Raw genomic sequence first — 14,903 nt, forward strand, 5'->3', positions numbered from 1 at the left:
CCGCCTCTCCTGGGTCAAGCATCTCTGGCTCCCGGGCGACTCCTGACCTACTTTTCCTGAAGCACAGCTGTCCACGATCCTGTACTGTCACCGCAGCCAGCCCCGGGCCTCTCTGCCCTGCCGGCCCTGCCCCAACTCCCCTGCCTGACACTAGCCGTCAGGGGCCCCGCAGGCCTCCCGCTGCCACTCCTGCCCAGGCCAAGCTCTGTGAGGGGACCTAAGGGTTCCACCGTCACCGCAGCTCACCTCTCCAGCTTCCTCCCCCAGTAAACTTCCTAGGCCTTAGTGACAGGAAGGGCCTGCTCTCTGCAGGTAACACTGTCTGTTCTGTCCTGTGGTCCCACCATTCTGCCTCTGGGCGCTCTTCTTCCTGACTCTTCCGTAGGGGGACATGCAGCCCAGGTACCACTGACGTCCTGTGGTGTGTGTGTCCCCTCCTGTGGCCTCAGTTCTGTGTTCGCTTGTGCAGCCACTATGCCTCGGCCGCCTCTGGAGCCCCACACGCGGCCACGTGGCAGAGTAGGTGTTCAGCAAACGCCGGGCAACATGACTGGGCACCATCCGGTCGGTCGATGTTCATTTCGACTGGACACGGCTTTCTAGACTCTGTTGTTTCCATGTGAGTTCTGTTAGTTTGAAGTAATATCAATATTTGACATAATATTCTTATTTGTGTAGAATTGGTTTTCCTTTTTAAAAGGTTTTGGTTTCAAAGTTGATGGCTGGAGCCATCCAGGAGAATGAGATGATGTGCACCTGTCACGTAGGCCTGACCGTTTCTGTGGTTCTCCACACCCCAACCCCCCTCGGGATCTGGGGCACGCACGCACACATGCCTGGCATGAGTTCCAAGTCCCTGCGTCCAGGGCTCGCACCGAGGTCAGTGTGTGGGAGTCCAGTGCTTAGTCACCGCCACCTGCTGGCCCCAGGGCTACTCGCCTTTAGTGGCCTGCAGTGTGTGACAAATCGGTAAGTCTGTTTTCCTTAGAGCTTATGTCTTGCCCTTCTAGTTTTATTTTTATTCTTTTTAAAAAATATTTTATTTAACTTTATTTATTTTAATTTGACCAGAGAGGGAGAGAGAGAGAGAGAGAGAGAGTGAGAAAGCAAGCTGTCAGGTCCAGGACTCGAACCATGGTTGGCCATGTGGGAGTCTAGCACCCTTATCCACCACACCACCTGCCGGCCCTTTTATTCGTTTTTAGATAGTGCCTTGCTGGGTCAGGATTCTCTGCCTCAGTCTCCCAGCTGGGATCACACACGAATGACCATGCCGTCCTTCCAGGGCTGACCCACGAGCAGTGTCTCAGTGGTAAGATCACATCTTGGCCTGCTTTTTTTTTTCTTTCTTTCTTTTTTTTTTTTTTTTTTTTGAGAGGTTTTTGCTATAGAGCACATATGCTCACCAGAAAAAGAGAAGCAGAGAAACAGAGAGACAGAAAGTGAGAAATCACCCCCAGGGGGGATGGCCACACCGCAATCCCTTCCCCTCCATTCTCCTCTTGGTATCTTGGGCACGCATGCACATGCGCCCAGCGTGAGTTTAAGCCACTGGGTCTGGGATTTGAACTGTGGTCGACTGCATGGGAGTCCAGAGATGTAGCTATTACGTCAACTGCTGATCTTGGCCTGCTTTGTTTTTAAAGCTAAGTTTTGTAAAATAGATATAGATGCTGGAAAGAGGCCAGCAACAATTCTGAAACATAATGTTGGGGCCGGCAGGTGGCGTGGTGGTTAAGGGCACTGGATTCCCACATGGCCGACCACGGTTTGAGTTCCGGGCCTGGCAGGCTGCCCTTTTCCTAATAATTCTTAAACAATTCACTTTCTCTCTCTCTCATTCTGTCCTTCTCTGGTCAAATTAAAACAATAAATTTAAATAAAATAATTCTTAAACAATTCACTTTCTCTCTCTCTCATTCTGTCCTTCTCTGGTCAAATTAAAACAATAAATTTAAATAAGATAATTCTTAAACAATGTACAATGTCACGCTGTGTAAACAGCATACAGAACTTGCTGGTCTCTGCAGTGGCCGAGTCATTTTAAACAGCATGCATCTTTTCCAGCTGTAGTGGCAGTTCCGTCCCAGGGAAGGGACCGGCTAGGCTTTCATTGCGAACCTGACGTGGGCAGCTATGGACACTGTTTGGACACATGTCGGCGTTCCTTTTCTGGAGAGCGTGTCACTTTGCAGAAATCACAGCCATCGGCTGGGGGACTGCGCCCCTGAGAGACACACTTGGAGGTCAGGTGATTCCGGGTACTGGCTAATCCTTCGTAATCCGCAGCCACCAAGCCGCCGTGCGCACTCCCAGCGACCGCTCTGACCGCTCAGGACCTGACTGGCCTGCTCGTCCGGTGCCCTCCACGGAGCCATGCGTCTGCTTGCACGCCTGAGCATCACGCTGGGCCTGCTGGGAGCGGCAGGCTGTTCGTGTCCGTCCCAGTGCACCTGCGACTACGCCGGCAGCAGCGACGACACGGGCTCGAGGTATGGGTCTCCTGGGTCCCCGTATCCCACCAGGGCCCCACAGACAGCTTGACTGAGCACTGTTGGAACCCGGAGACGAGAGGTTTACTCTGCAGAAACTTTAATTGAATTGCCATAATGGCGCCAACTCCTTCACTGGTTTGCATCGAGCAGTTTAACTGTACAAGTCTCTCAAGTTAATGAAGGCTTCCAAACATGAGCTGGGTCACAAAAATATTCACTGCATCCGTATTCACAAAATGCCCCTTTCAGTGTGTGGCCAGCTCAGCTCTGACCGTAGGGAGCGAAGAGGGTAGCTCGAGCGGGTGCCATTTGCCGTCGGGGTTTTCGGTTTCCTCCGAGGATTGCCCACCCAGCTGCCTGTGGGAACGGGGGTCATGAGGGTGCAATCCAATGCTTCAAAATTAGGCATTTTCATTCTGAGCTAATGGAATTTACAAAGTAAAGAAGTTAGAAAAATATGGTCAGTTCCGGACATCGCCGGACCTCATAGGCCTCTTGGAGGTCATGCCACCTCTCGGGCCTGTCCTGGTGAGGTGAGAGCAGGTGGCTGTGACCTTACAGAGCCCCTGAGCAAGTGACATGCAAATCAGAGCTCTGCTAACTAAACTGCAGGCGACCTCGGATTTCCTTTCTATTTTTTAATAACAAAATCAGTTTATTTGTGACTTGGTTGAAGTAAACAGTGAGTCTCTTAAACAAGGACATTTGTTAAAAGAATCTGTCTTACAACTTTCGATGAATAAGTAGTGATAATGAAAACATTTGTGAATAGTTTGTCTTGTTCAATGAGTGTCATTCAACTGATTTTTGGTTTCTTTTGAGATTTTCTCAACAAGAACATGAGCACACCAAAGAGCTGCTCACCCAGGGGTGATCGGGGTGATGACCGGCCAGAGCACACCCCCGGGTATTTACTTCCTGAAAGGAGAGAGCACCGTTCTTGGGCCTCCCTCCCCCAAGCCCTGCTGCCCGTCAGGAGCTTGGGCACACGCAGCCCGTGAGGCTGATGTGGGGCTCGAACCTGCAGCCGTCCTGCGGTGTCTCCGGCTCACACGGCCCCACCCCACTGCCTGTGCCAGCTCAGTGAGGCCAGACCAGGGCGCTGAGAAAACTGCCACAGCGCTGTTCTCTGTGCAGGCCCTGATGTTCTGATTGTGATCTTAGTTTTGCCAGAGGGCAGGGGCACAGCTCAGAGAGACAGAGAGAGAAGGAAAGCCAGAAATCAGCCCCGTGGGGCGGGGTCACATCTGAATCCCTTCCCCTCCTTTTGGAAATGTGGGCACCCACACTCAGCACACACACACTCAGCATGCACCCTCACCCAGCACGCACACTCAGCATGCACACACACCCAGCATGCATACTCAGCATGCACACTCACCCAGCATGCACACTCACTATGCACACTCAGCATGCACACTCACCCAGCACTTTCACTCACCCAGCATGCACATTCAGCATGCACACTCACCCAGCATGCACATTCAGCATGCATACTCACCCAGCACACACACTCAGCACACACACTTGGCATGCACACTCACCTAGCATGCACACTCAGCATGCACACTCACCCTGCACGCTCACCCAGCATGCACACTCAGCATGCACACACACCCAGCATGCACACTCAGCATTTACACTCACCCAGCATGCACACTCACTATGCACACTCAGCATGCACACTCACCCAGCATGCACACTCAGCATGCACACTCACCCAGCATGCACATTCAGCATGCGTACTCACCCAGCACACACACTCAGCACACACACTTGGCATGCACACTCACCCAGCGTGCACACTCAGCATGCACACTCACCCAGCATGCACACTCAGCATTTACACTCACCCAGCACGCACACTCACCATGCACACTCACCCAGCATGCACACTCAGCATTTACACTCACCCAGCACGCACACTCACCATGCACACTCAGCAGGCACACTCACCCAGCACGCACACTCACCCAGCACGCACACTCACCATGCACACTCAGCAGGTACACTCACCCAGCACGCACACTCACCCAGCACGCACATGCTCTCAGCAGGCTTCTCAGGCTCTCCGTCTAGAACTTGAACCGCAGGGTTGGCCATTGTGGGATTCAGCTGCCTTAGTCACGAGGCCACTGGCTGACCATGGTGGCCCGATCATTGATGAATTTTCTAAAAATCACAGAATATTATGCCTGGCGAGAATTCAAGAAACAATCCAGACCAGGCCCTGTCATTCTATCACTGAAAAGCTAAATGGAGACCACCTGGCTTGTCCTCCGCCGGGAAGGGTTTATGGACTGAGCGATGAAGAGGCCAGGTCCTCCAGGTCTGGGGTTCCTGTCCGCACCCTAGTGTGGATGCTTGAGTGAGGAGAAACCGCTGGTTTTGGCTAAGGAGCACCAATACTGGGTACAGGGCAGAGGTGGAGAGAGCTCTGGACGTGCCCCTGGTCTCCTGGAGGAGAAGACAGGGAGGCAGTTGGGTGGCATGGTGCGAGCTTCTCACCTCTCCCTGTGCTCACGGGCCTGATGCATGGACACGCATGTTTACAGAGCGGCCTTTCACTGTTATTAGCTCTAAATGTTATTAGTGTTAGAATGCACGCGATGCTTTGCAGGTGAGTCAATGATGGGAGACAAACAGGTGCTTTTTCAGTTCAGATTCCTCGTATCGGGCTCCCTGTGTGGAGGGGCTTGTTTCCTTGCCTGTTTCTCACATGCCAGCAAACAAGCCCACGGCGATACCTGCTCAGGGTCACCTGAGGTGCTGGAAGGTACACCCGCAGTTCCTGGTGACTCCTGGGGAAGCGAGGCACAGGTCACCCTGTCAGGGCAGAGCTCCACTGTAAACAGCTAGTGTGAGTGTTTGCTTTTCTTCCTGTAAAGTGATCCTCTTAACAAAATGTATACTTTTAGCAGGGGATTCCTTAAAGTGGGCCATTTCCTGGAGCAGTGCCCTGTGGAGCTGGCCAGCAGGGAGTCTGAAAGGTGGCTCTAGGGGCCACTGCGGTGGTTAAGGCACTGGACGTCCACATGGTTGATGGAGGCTTGAGTCCTGGACCCAGTGGCTTGAAACTCACACCGGGCGCTTGTGTGCGTGCCCAGTCCTGAGAGGGGAATGGAGAAGGGGCCATTGCCCGCTGGGGGGTGACTTCCCACCTCCCCTCTTTGTGTATCTGTCTCTCTCTCTCTGGCAAGCAGATGTACCCTATGGGGGGAAAAAGTGGCCCTGTGACCCAGCAGCTGGGAACCTCGGGAAGTTGTCAATGCTGATGGGCCTTGGTTAGTTCAGGTGTGAAACTGAGGTTGTTGGAAACAGCGTCACACACCTGGAGGGTGCTTATTACAAGCCAGGGTGGTGTCACGGCTTGGGTCTGCTCCAGTCCATCCCAGCTGTGTCACATGGGAACAGGAGGCTGGGAGACTGATGAGGGACTTCCATGGCCCCAGAGCGGGTGGCGGGGATTACCTGGGGTGGAGGTCGGGCTGCCTCCAGAGCGGGCTGTCACCTGTCACCAGCACTGGCCTGTCAGGGTTGCTGAGGTGACAACACGTGGTGATGGGCATGCCCTGGCTGCACTGGTCCTGCACGGAACGAGCACGCCCCAAACGCCCTTTCATGAGTTTAGGCCCATGGCAGCTGCTGCTGTGTCGCCAGCGTCAGACAGGCCGTGTGTGGGGCGCTGGCCAGACCGCGCGGCACTCGTGGGCACTAGCAGGGGGGCGACCACTATCCATGCTTCAAGTAAGGGCTGTCTGCAGAGGCTTGGAGAGGGGTCTCCTTGCTCGGTTGTCTCTAGGTCAGTGCTGTGCAGTGACCTGGACATGAGTGAGGTCCCCACCAACCTCCCCGTGGACACTGTGAAGCTCCGCATCGAGAAGACGGTGACGCGCAGCATCCCAGCCGAGGCCTTCTACTACCTGACGGAGCTGCGGTCCCTCTGGGTGGCGTACAACGCCGTGGCCAGCGTGCACCCCCGCGGCTTCTACTACCTGCGGCGTCTGCACGAGCTGCGCCTGGGGGGCAATTCTCTGGCTGCCTTCCCGTGGGCATCCCTGCTGGACACCCCCCTCCTGCGGACCCTGGATCTGCACAACAACAGGCTTGCCAGCGTGCCCGCCGAGGCGGTGCAGTACCTGAGGAATCTCACCTATCTGGACCTGTCGAGCAACAGGCTGACCTCGCTGCCGCCTGACTTCCTGGATGGCTGGCCCCACTTGGGGCCGGCTCCTTCCCAAAACCTGGACCTTTCACCGAGAAGAATTGTCCTCGGTAAGTGCACACGCCTCCGGGCTTCGCACTTAGAGTGCTCTGCTCTGCGCAGATTAAACGTTATCCGGTCTTTCCAAGGTTTTGGGATTCGCTTTCTTGCACTTTTAACCTGCCTGCCCGTGTCAGGGGTGCTGGCTGTGTGCGTGGTGACATTACCTTGAACACACAGGAGCCTGGGCTGGCCCAGAGCCTAGTGGTTAGGGGAGTCAGATCCCACATGGCCGACCGTGGGTTGGAATCCTGGCCCCAACTGCTCGAAAATGTGTGTGTGCGCGTGCGTGTGTGTGTGTGTGTGTGTGCGCGTGCGTGTGTGGGGGTGTGTGTGCATGTGCGTGTGTGTGTGTGTGCACGTGCGTGTGTGGGTGTGTGTGTGCACGTGTGTGTGTGGGTGTGTGTGTGCATGTGCGTGCCCAAATGCTGGCAGGAGGGGGATGGAGGAAGAAGTACAGTGCAACCGTGCCCCTGGGGTCGAGGGTGCTCTCCTGCTGTCTCCCTGGGAAGCCCACGGGTCCTCTGGCAATCAGGGGAGAAACGCAAGGTCTGGGGCTGCGTGTAAAGCATTGCCCATAACGACATCAAAACGTGCAGAGTCAGGGTTTCAAATACACTGGCCGTGCCCGTAGGTTAGGGTGGTTGGAGCCCCACGTGGCTAACGGCAGTTCAAGTCTCAGACCTGGTGGCTTGAAAATCACACTGGGTGAGTGTGTGTGTGCCCGGAGTCCTGGGAGGGGAATGGAGGACGAGGGATTGGGGCATGGCCACCTGCCTGGGGTGGTTTCTCACTTCCCCTCTATGTCTGTCTCTCTCCCAGAGCGCATGCCCCATGGCAAACCTAAATACTGATGATGGTGCACTGGCTGCTAACCGTCCTCTTTGGGTGGTGGGACCCTTTTCATTTCCCTCTGTTTCTGGAATGGCCTGTAACCAGCACGCATTACCTCTATAATGGAAATGCTAACCCCAGCAACGCAGAGAGCCACGGCGGCAGAGCGGTCTGTGGTCACGAGCGGGAAAGAAGCTCTGCCCCAGAGGACGGTCGGCGCGTGTGGCGATGCGGAACTTCCTCTGGAGCACAGACGCGGCGCGCCTGCTCAGCTTCGCTCGTGGGTCCGCGATGAGGAGAAGGCAGCATGCTACGTTTCATCCTCTAGAAAGTGAGGAGGCGAGGCCGTGCTTTTGGACCGCCGCCTCTGCCGCAGCTCAGCGGGCGGCGAGTCTGACGGCCCTCTCTGCCTCTCCGCTGTGCCAGCCACGCCTGGGTCCTGCCATGGCATCAGGGCACACCGTCCGAGGACGGGAGGAGCTCCCGTTGACGGTGGCGAGTGTCTTTGCAGGGCTCCTGTCGCCTGTGTGCTGTGCCACGTTGTCCCCGTGTCACAGGTGACGAAATGCGGCAGTAGGTAAGCACTCGCCCGATTCACTAGCCGCACAGAGGAGGAGCTGGTTTGAACACAGGCGTCTCTTTGTAATGCCGGGCGTGGAACAGCACCAGAGCTGTGTCCCTCACATAGGCATTACTTTACCGATCTCCCTAAATTACACATCTATTTCATAAAAAAGAATTTGGGGAGAAACTTTTCAATCACCCTCTTTCTTCCGCATGAATAAAAAGATCAACTTAGTAACATTGTCTTTTAATCATCCACAAAAACATACAGTGTCCTGCAAGTGAGCACCTACGTGAGATTTCCGATTTGCAGCACAGGTAGATGTCCACGGCCTCTTTCTCAAGGCCAGGTAAATATTTACACAGGCAGCTGCTGTAAGGCCTGACGTGCTTATCTCGGAGGGAAAAGCCTCAGAGGGCAAGCGCGCAACATGCTCCTCTGAGCACTTTCCACGGGTACCTAGATTCACTCCACGGTCAACACGGACCCTTCTATTCGAATGGAGCTTGTCTGGCAGGCAGTGGTGGCCTGAGCGTTCTCAAGGAAGTTTTGGAAATGGCGTGAGTTTACTTCAACAAACACACACCAACCTCTCCTTAAGTCCCGGCCTCCGCAGGCATGCAGGGAAAACCCACCCTCGGGGGCTCCTCGAGGGCCCGCGTGTCCTCAGCCCTGACAGCAGCCCATGAGGCGGGCCTGCAGCGCTCAGCACCTTTGTCGGACGTTTGTCGGATGTCACCCTCCGCTCACTCCGAGGCGTGGAAACTGTTACTTCTTGAAAGGGATAGAGCGGAGTTCCCGCGAGAAGAGCTACATAAAGGATATTAGTGCGGGCGACTGAGGTGGCGGCACGCCGCCGGGGGGCACAGAGCAAGTCACGGTTTAACTTCAGAGCTCTCGTACCTTGTCCCCGGGAGAAAGACACTCGATGATGGTCAGTGCTTGGATGGTTATTTATTTTTTATTTATTTTGTTTTTAGAGAGATTTTTGCTATCGGAACATGTGTTTGATGGAGAGACAGAGAGACAGAAAATGAGGAATCTCCCCCGGGGCAGGGCCATGTCACATTCCTTTCTACTCCAGTCTCCTCTCGGGATTTTGGGTGCACACACACACACACACACACACACACACATACACCTGGTGTGAGTTTTAAGCTGCTGGGTCCAGGACTCAAACTGGGGTCGACTACATGGGATTCCAGCAACATAACCATTATGCCATCTGCTGGTCCCTGCCTCAATGGTTATTTTTATCCAGGCTTTTTTTTTTTTTTCTCCCAAATAATTATTAATTTATTATTATTATTTTAATTTGCTACAGGGCATGTGTGCTCACGAGAGGGGGAGGGGGGAGAAAGTGAGAAAGCAAGCTGCCAGGTGCAGGAGTCGAACTGTCTTCAGCCATGTGGGAGTTTAGTGCCTTAACCACCATACCACCTGCTGGCCACTTTATTCAAGTTTTAGCTTTGACCTTAGATGTTTCAAAGACAGAATAAATCAACATTTTATTTTTGAGGGATTAAAAAGTGTGTATCCATGCTTACATAACTTTCAGATGTAATGCCTGGGTTAATTTTTAAAAGAAGTCTGTTTCGCGGTTGAAACATTTTAATACTCATTTCAAAGCCTAAATGAAGGCATGAATGTTACAGCTCTTAAGTCTTCCCCGGTGCGGACACTTGAGCTCCAGGCCTACTGCCTGACGTCTTCATTTGTGGGCAGTAGGCTCCTCGCTGCCAGCCACGGGACCAGATGTTTCAGGTGACTTACGACGGAAGGAGTGCTAGCTTAGGAGGCTGGACAGCTGGGGTGTGCAGCTTGAAGCCACTTGCGAAGTTAAGGTGGTAATCTCTCCATGTCTCAGTGTCGCGTCCGGCATGACCTAAATGTAGGACCCATGGGAGGCGAGCGAGGGAGACAGGAGCACACGAGGTCTCTAACGGGGAGGCTGGGCTCGCAGTATCCAAGGAGCGCGGCCCAGGCAGGCCGATGCCCCTTCTCTGCGCGTTTACTGAGGAGGGCGCCGGCTGGGCAGGGAGCTCTGCGGGCGTCCCGGCAGCGGCTGAGGGGGCAGCACCGCGGCACCTGTCAGGACGGGACTTCTGGCCAGCGTGGCCGTGTCCTCGTGTTCAGGAGAGCGGGCGTGGGCTCTGAGTTCCGTGCTCTGGTGGCGACCATCTGGAGGCCGGCCCCTGCAACACGCCAGGTGCCCCGGGGCGAAACTGGAGGACAGCATCAGGTTCCCGGAGCGTGTAAGACAGCGTGGCGGTTAAACAACGGAGCACCCAGATCCGGGTGCCGAGGTTCAAATCCTGGTGCTCCACCGCGTGTACTTGGCCACACGCCTTCCTCGGAGCCTCCGTTTCTCGTCTTAGAAGGAGAATGATGGTGACATCACCCACTCTGTGCTGTCACGAGGATGAACACCCTCATGTGCTGGGTGCTCTGCCACGTGCTGTCCCTGGTCTCTCACCGCGGCTTGTCCTGATGCAGTCAGGCACTGCGGGCCTTTCTCCTGCACTGTCCTTCAAGGGCACCTGTCGGGGAACGTGGGTGCCCCTTGGCGGTGCTCACACTCGAGTGGGGGCAATGCTGAGGTTAGCGTGGGAGGTCGAGGCGTGTCTCCCAGAGCAGAAGGTGAGCAGGCAACTCCCTGGGATGGTACAGAGGCTGTCTCTCTCCTGACCCCGAGAGGCTGGGAAGGGGCTTTGGTCCCCCCAGCAGTCGGGTCCTTCTTAGCAAAGCTCCCTGGCAGCCGTCTCCCCTTGCGTCTGCCCAGTGCAGCACTCCGGGTGGCAGTGTCCTCGGTGGGCTGCTCATTCCGTGGAGCCTGTTTCCTGCCTTCTGTGTCTGCCGTGGGCCGCGTGTCACCCTCCCTCGCTAGGAGCACTTGGCTCTCCTCCCCTGGCCAGGCCCTTCCCTCGGTTCCCAGAGCATGCTCCCTCTTTCCTTGTGCTCTCACTGGTAGCCTCTGCAGGGGCCGGCAGGGTCCTGGGCACGGTCCGGGGGCTGAGGCAGGTCCTGTATGCTTCGCAGCTGAGTCTTGAAGGGGGCTCTGAGTGAACCTCCCACCCCACGTCCTGCCCCAGGGCCTTTACACCAGCCACGTCCTCCTGCCAGCCTTCGCTGTCCGGTCCTGCCGTGGCCTGCACCCCACTCTGCTTTTCTACACAGAATTCGGGTTCTCTCCCTATGCGACCCCGGGCTGGGGTCAGCCTGCGAGCTCTGTCTCACTGAGACCCTGGAAGTGCCCCTGGGCACTTGGGGGTCTCTGCCTCTGCAGGGGTGGTGTCGGTGGTTCTAGGTCACAGCTCTGCTCCTGCTCTGACAGCTTCGTGACCTCAGACAAATGACACGGACCCCTGCACCTCAGTGTCTTCCTCTTTACGACAGGTAGCTCGCCGTCTGTCTCACGGGGTCGCTGGGTGAGACGAGGCCACGCAGGCCTCGCGACAGAGCCCAGCCTGGATTTGAGCTCAGCACACATGGGCCGCGGGCATAAGTGGTGTGAACGGAGGCTGGGAACGGGCGTCCGGCTGTGGGGCTGCAGGCAGAGCTGGCCACGGGTGGCCCCGTGCTGTCTCTCAGAGCGTCTGTGCTTTGGGAGACAGGTCCACATCAGTGTTTCCTTTTTCTTAGGCGTTTTTGCCTTAGGGTGCCTGCATTCATTGGAGAGACAGAGAGACAGAGACGGTGAAGAAAAGTGAGAAATCCCCTCCTCTCCCCTCCCCTGTGGGGCTGGCCATGCATGCACACACGCCCGGTGTGGGGTTCAGACCACCAGACGCAGGACTCAAACAGTGGTCAGCCCTGTGGGAGTCCAACGATGTAATTGTGATGCCACGTGCTGGCCCCACACCTGTGTTTTCAAGAAGCTGTGATGGAGAGACCCGCAGATGACATAGTGGCTGGGTCATTGGACTCCCACAGGGCTGTCCATGGTTTGTGTCCCAGACCCGGTGGCTTCATGTGCGTGCGTGCCCAAGGTCCTGGGAGAAAAAGGGACTATGGCGTGGCCATCCCCCAGGGGCTGATTTCTCACTTTCCCTCTCACTGTCTCTGCTTCTCCCACCCTCCGGGAAGCCCATGTGCCCTAAGGCAAAAGCCTCTTAAAAAAGAAAGGAAATATTTTGTAAGCTGTAATGTACAGTGAATGAATGCAAATAAATAAATTTAAAACGAGAAAGCAAAGAGGCTGCGATGTGAGTGGAAGTAACAAATTAACTGTACCTCCCCCCAGGCCTGCAGGACAACCCCTGGTTCTGCGACTGCCACATGGCCACGGTGATCGAGCTGGCCAAGGCTGCCGATGCCACGGTGGTGCTGCTGGACCCCCTGATGGCTTGCAGCGAGCCCGAGCACCTCGCGGGCGTCCTGTTCCAGAGGGCCGAGCTGGAGCAGTGCCTGAAGCCGACGGTGATGACCTCAGCCACCCAGATCACGTCTGCCCTGGGCAGCAACGTCCTGCTACGCTGCGACGCCCAAGGCCTCCCCACCCCACGGCTCGCGTGGGCCCGGGCTGGTGGCCAGCCAGTGACCCACACAGGTACCTCCACCCAACCTAGCACGTGCGTTCCTAGAGGCAGTCGCGGCCCCAGGTGATCCGAACCAAGGAGAGCTCCCGAAGGCAAGCTCAGGCCCCAGGTGATCTGAACCAAGGAGAGCTCCCGAAGGCAAGCTCAGGCCCCAGGTGATCTGAAACTGGATGAGTAGGTCTTTCGTTGGATGCAGAAGACCTGAGAGGCGCATTTTGTTTTATTTATTTATTTGTGATTGCCAGAGGGCACACGTGCTCACCAGAGAGAGAGAGAGAGAGGGAGCACCCCTCATGGGGCAGGTTCACACCCGAATCCCTTTCCTCCATTTCCCTGTCCTGCCAGGATTCGGGGTGCACACGCATACGTACACGCACACACATGTACCTGCTGTATTTTTCAAGCCTCCGGGGCTGAGATTAGAACAGTGCCCGCTCTGTGGGATCAGCTCCCTCAACCACCAGGCTACAGGGTCAGCTGAGAGGCACGTTTTATTGATTAGTATTTTCCCACTACCCAGATAAGATGGGAGCATCTGACTCTGTCCTTAGGCAGAGCGATGCGACCCAGTGGTGGGGTGGTTGGCCGATCCCGTCCTGTCAGCTCCAACGGCTCCCTGCGGAACGTGCTCACGTTGCAGGGTTTTAGGAAGGAGCTTTCATGCCCCCTCTCCTTTTCGACGATATGTAGATAGCAGACCATGCGCAAACCTTGTCATGGAGCAAAAGGGGCACTTTTGGAAATGGTGCTGTGTGGGCTCTTCAGATCCTGCGGTGACCACGCCCACACGGGGCCGGTCTCCCCGGTGGTCTCACAGGGAAGGAGCATACTTTTAAACTCTTTAAAACTAAGGTTAAGATTGAAATAATAAAACCCGACAGGCAAAAAGAATTAAGGATGGGCCAGCAGGTGGCGTTATGGCGGCCTCCGTGGAGGCCAGGGCAGTTCTGTGGTCAGGGTGCTGGGCTCCCATGTGGCCAGCTGTTCAAGTCCCAGACCTGGAGGCTTGCTTTCCCACTTTCGCTCTCTGCTAAGTGTGCGCACCTTACAGCAAATCAAAATAATAGTAAGACTGATAATTAATGAAATTAAACAAAGAATTCTTAACAAGAAAAGAATTAGGGACAGACAGCCCAAGGCAGAGTGAGCAGCCGGCCGTGTTGGCTGCGGGCCCTGCCTGCGGGCCTGCCTCCTGTACTGTCATCCCTTGCAAGTCTTCCGGATCAAGGCAGAATGGAAGCATGCTCAGGTTTTCATGCTTAGAAACACAAAATTCAATGTTTATAAAAACGACGTATTATTCTACAAACCAAGGAATATTCATTCACTAGTTTATCTAAGTTAAATATAAAATGAGTAATTCGGGATAGAAATAAAACCCCGCATGCCAGAAAGCAGCTGCTGGACCTCGTGCTATGAGAAGATCATTTCATCACAGTGAGAAATGCCCTGAGAAGTACTCAAGTGTGGTGATAAACCCCTTATAGAATGAGCTAAAATGGGAAGGGACTTTTTGGGGACCTGCCTTCTCCCCTTACTTCACAAAGGCAGAGACAGGTCAACAGGTCCTGACCCCCCCGGAAGTCGCATCCCGGTTAGCAGTGTATGAAGAGTGGAGAAACCCAGGCCGGGCTCCCAGCCCACTTCTTTACACACACACCCGGGTGGGAAGGTGGGGGAGTTCGAGTGCGGTGCTCAGCTTGGCGGGAGGGTCCTGGAGGGCAGAGCCTTCCCTTCCCATCTGGCCTGTGCCTGGCCTCCCTGCCTCCCCTCCCTGTCTGGCCTCCCCTCCACCCCTGGCCTCCCCGTGGGGCTCCGCCTGGCCTCCCCGCCTCCCCTCCCCAGCTGCGCCTTCTCTCCTGCAGCCATCCAGGAGTCCCCGCGGGAAGGGGCCCGCTGGTCCGTCATCAGCCTGATGAACATCTCGCTCAGCGATGCCGGGCGTTACAAGTGCACAGCCAAAAACCTGGTGGGGAAGTCGGAGGCCGAGGTCACTGTGGCAGTGGTTGGCGGTGTCACCACGGCCCAGCCTGCAGAGGCTCCGGAAAGCGCAGCTGGTGGCGCCCCCGAGCGGGAGGCCGGGGCTGGGTCCGCAGGAGCGTCCACCGCGCCCCCGGCTGCTTCTCCCTTCACCGACGCCCCTTCGGCCTCGGCCCCGCCGCCCACGGCCGCAGCCGCCCCGCTCCTCCCCGCCGTCTCCCTGCCCC

The 14,903-nt window shown here is 55.9% G+C and overlaps 1 protein-coding gene across 1 annotated transcript in view; it reads left to right on the forward strand.

The window, feature by feature from the left end:
- The first annotated feature begins 2,376 nt into the window (after positions 1–2,376).
- LRIT3 (leucine rich repeat, Ig-like and transmembrane domains 3) overlaps positions 2,377–14,903 on the forward strand; it is a 13,926-nt gene continuing 1,399 nt past the window's right edge. The window contains exons 1-4 of the mRNA XM_027765826.1: positions 2,377–2,492; positions 6,298–6,770; positions 12,402–12,707; positions 14,562–14,890. Of these exons, the coding sequence (XP_027621627.1) occupies positions 2,377–2,492; positions 6,298–6,770; positions 12,402–12,707; positions 14,562–14,890 (1,224 nt within the window). The remainder of the gene's footprint in view (positions 2,493–6,297; positions 6,771–12,401; positions 12,708–14,561; positions 14,891–14,903) is intronic.

The sequence above is a fragment of the Tupaia chinensis genome, unplaced genomic scaffold (assembly GCF_000334495.1).
Source record: "Tupaia chinensis unplaced genomic scaffold, TupChi_1.0 Scaffold139767_1, whole genome shotgun sequence".
Lineage (NCBI taxonomy): Eukaryota > Metazoa > Chordata > Mammalia > Scandentia > Tupaiidae > Tupaia > Tupaia belangeri.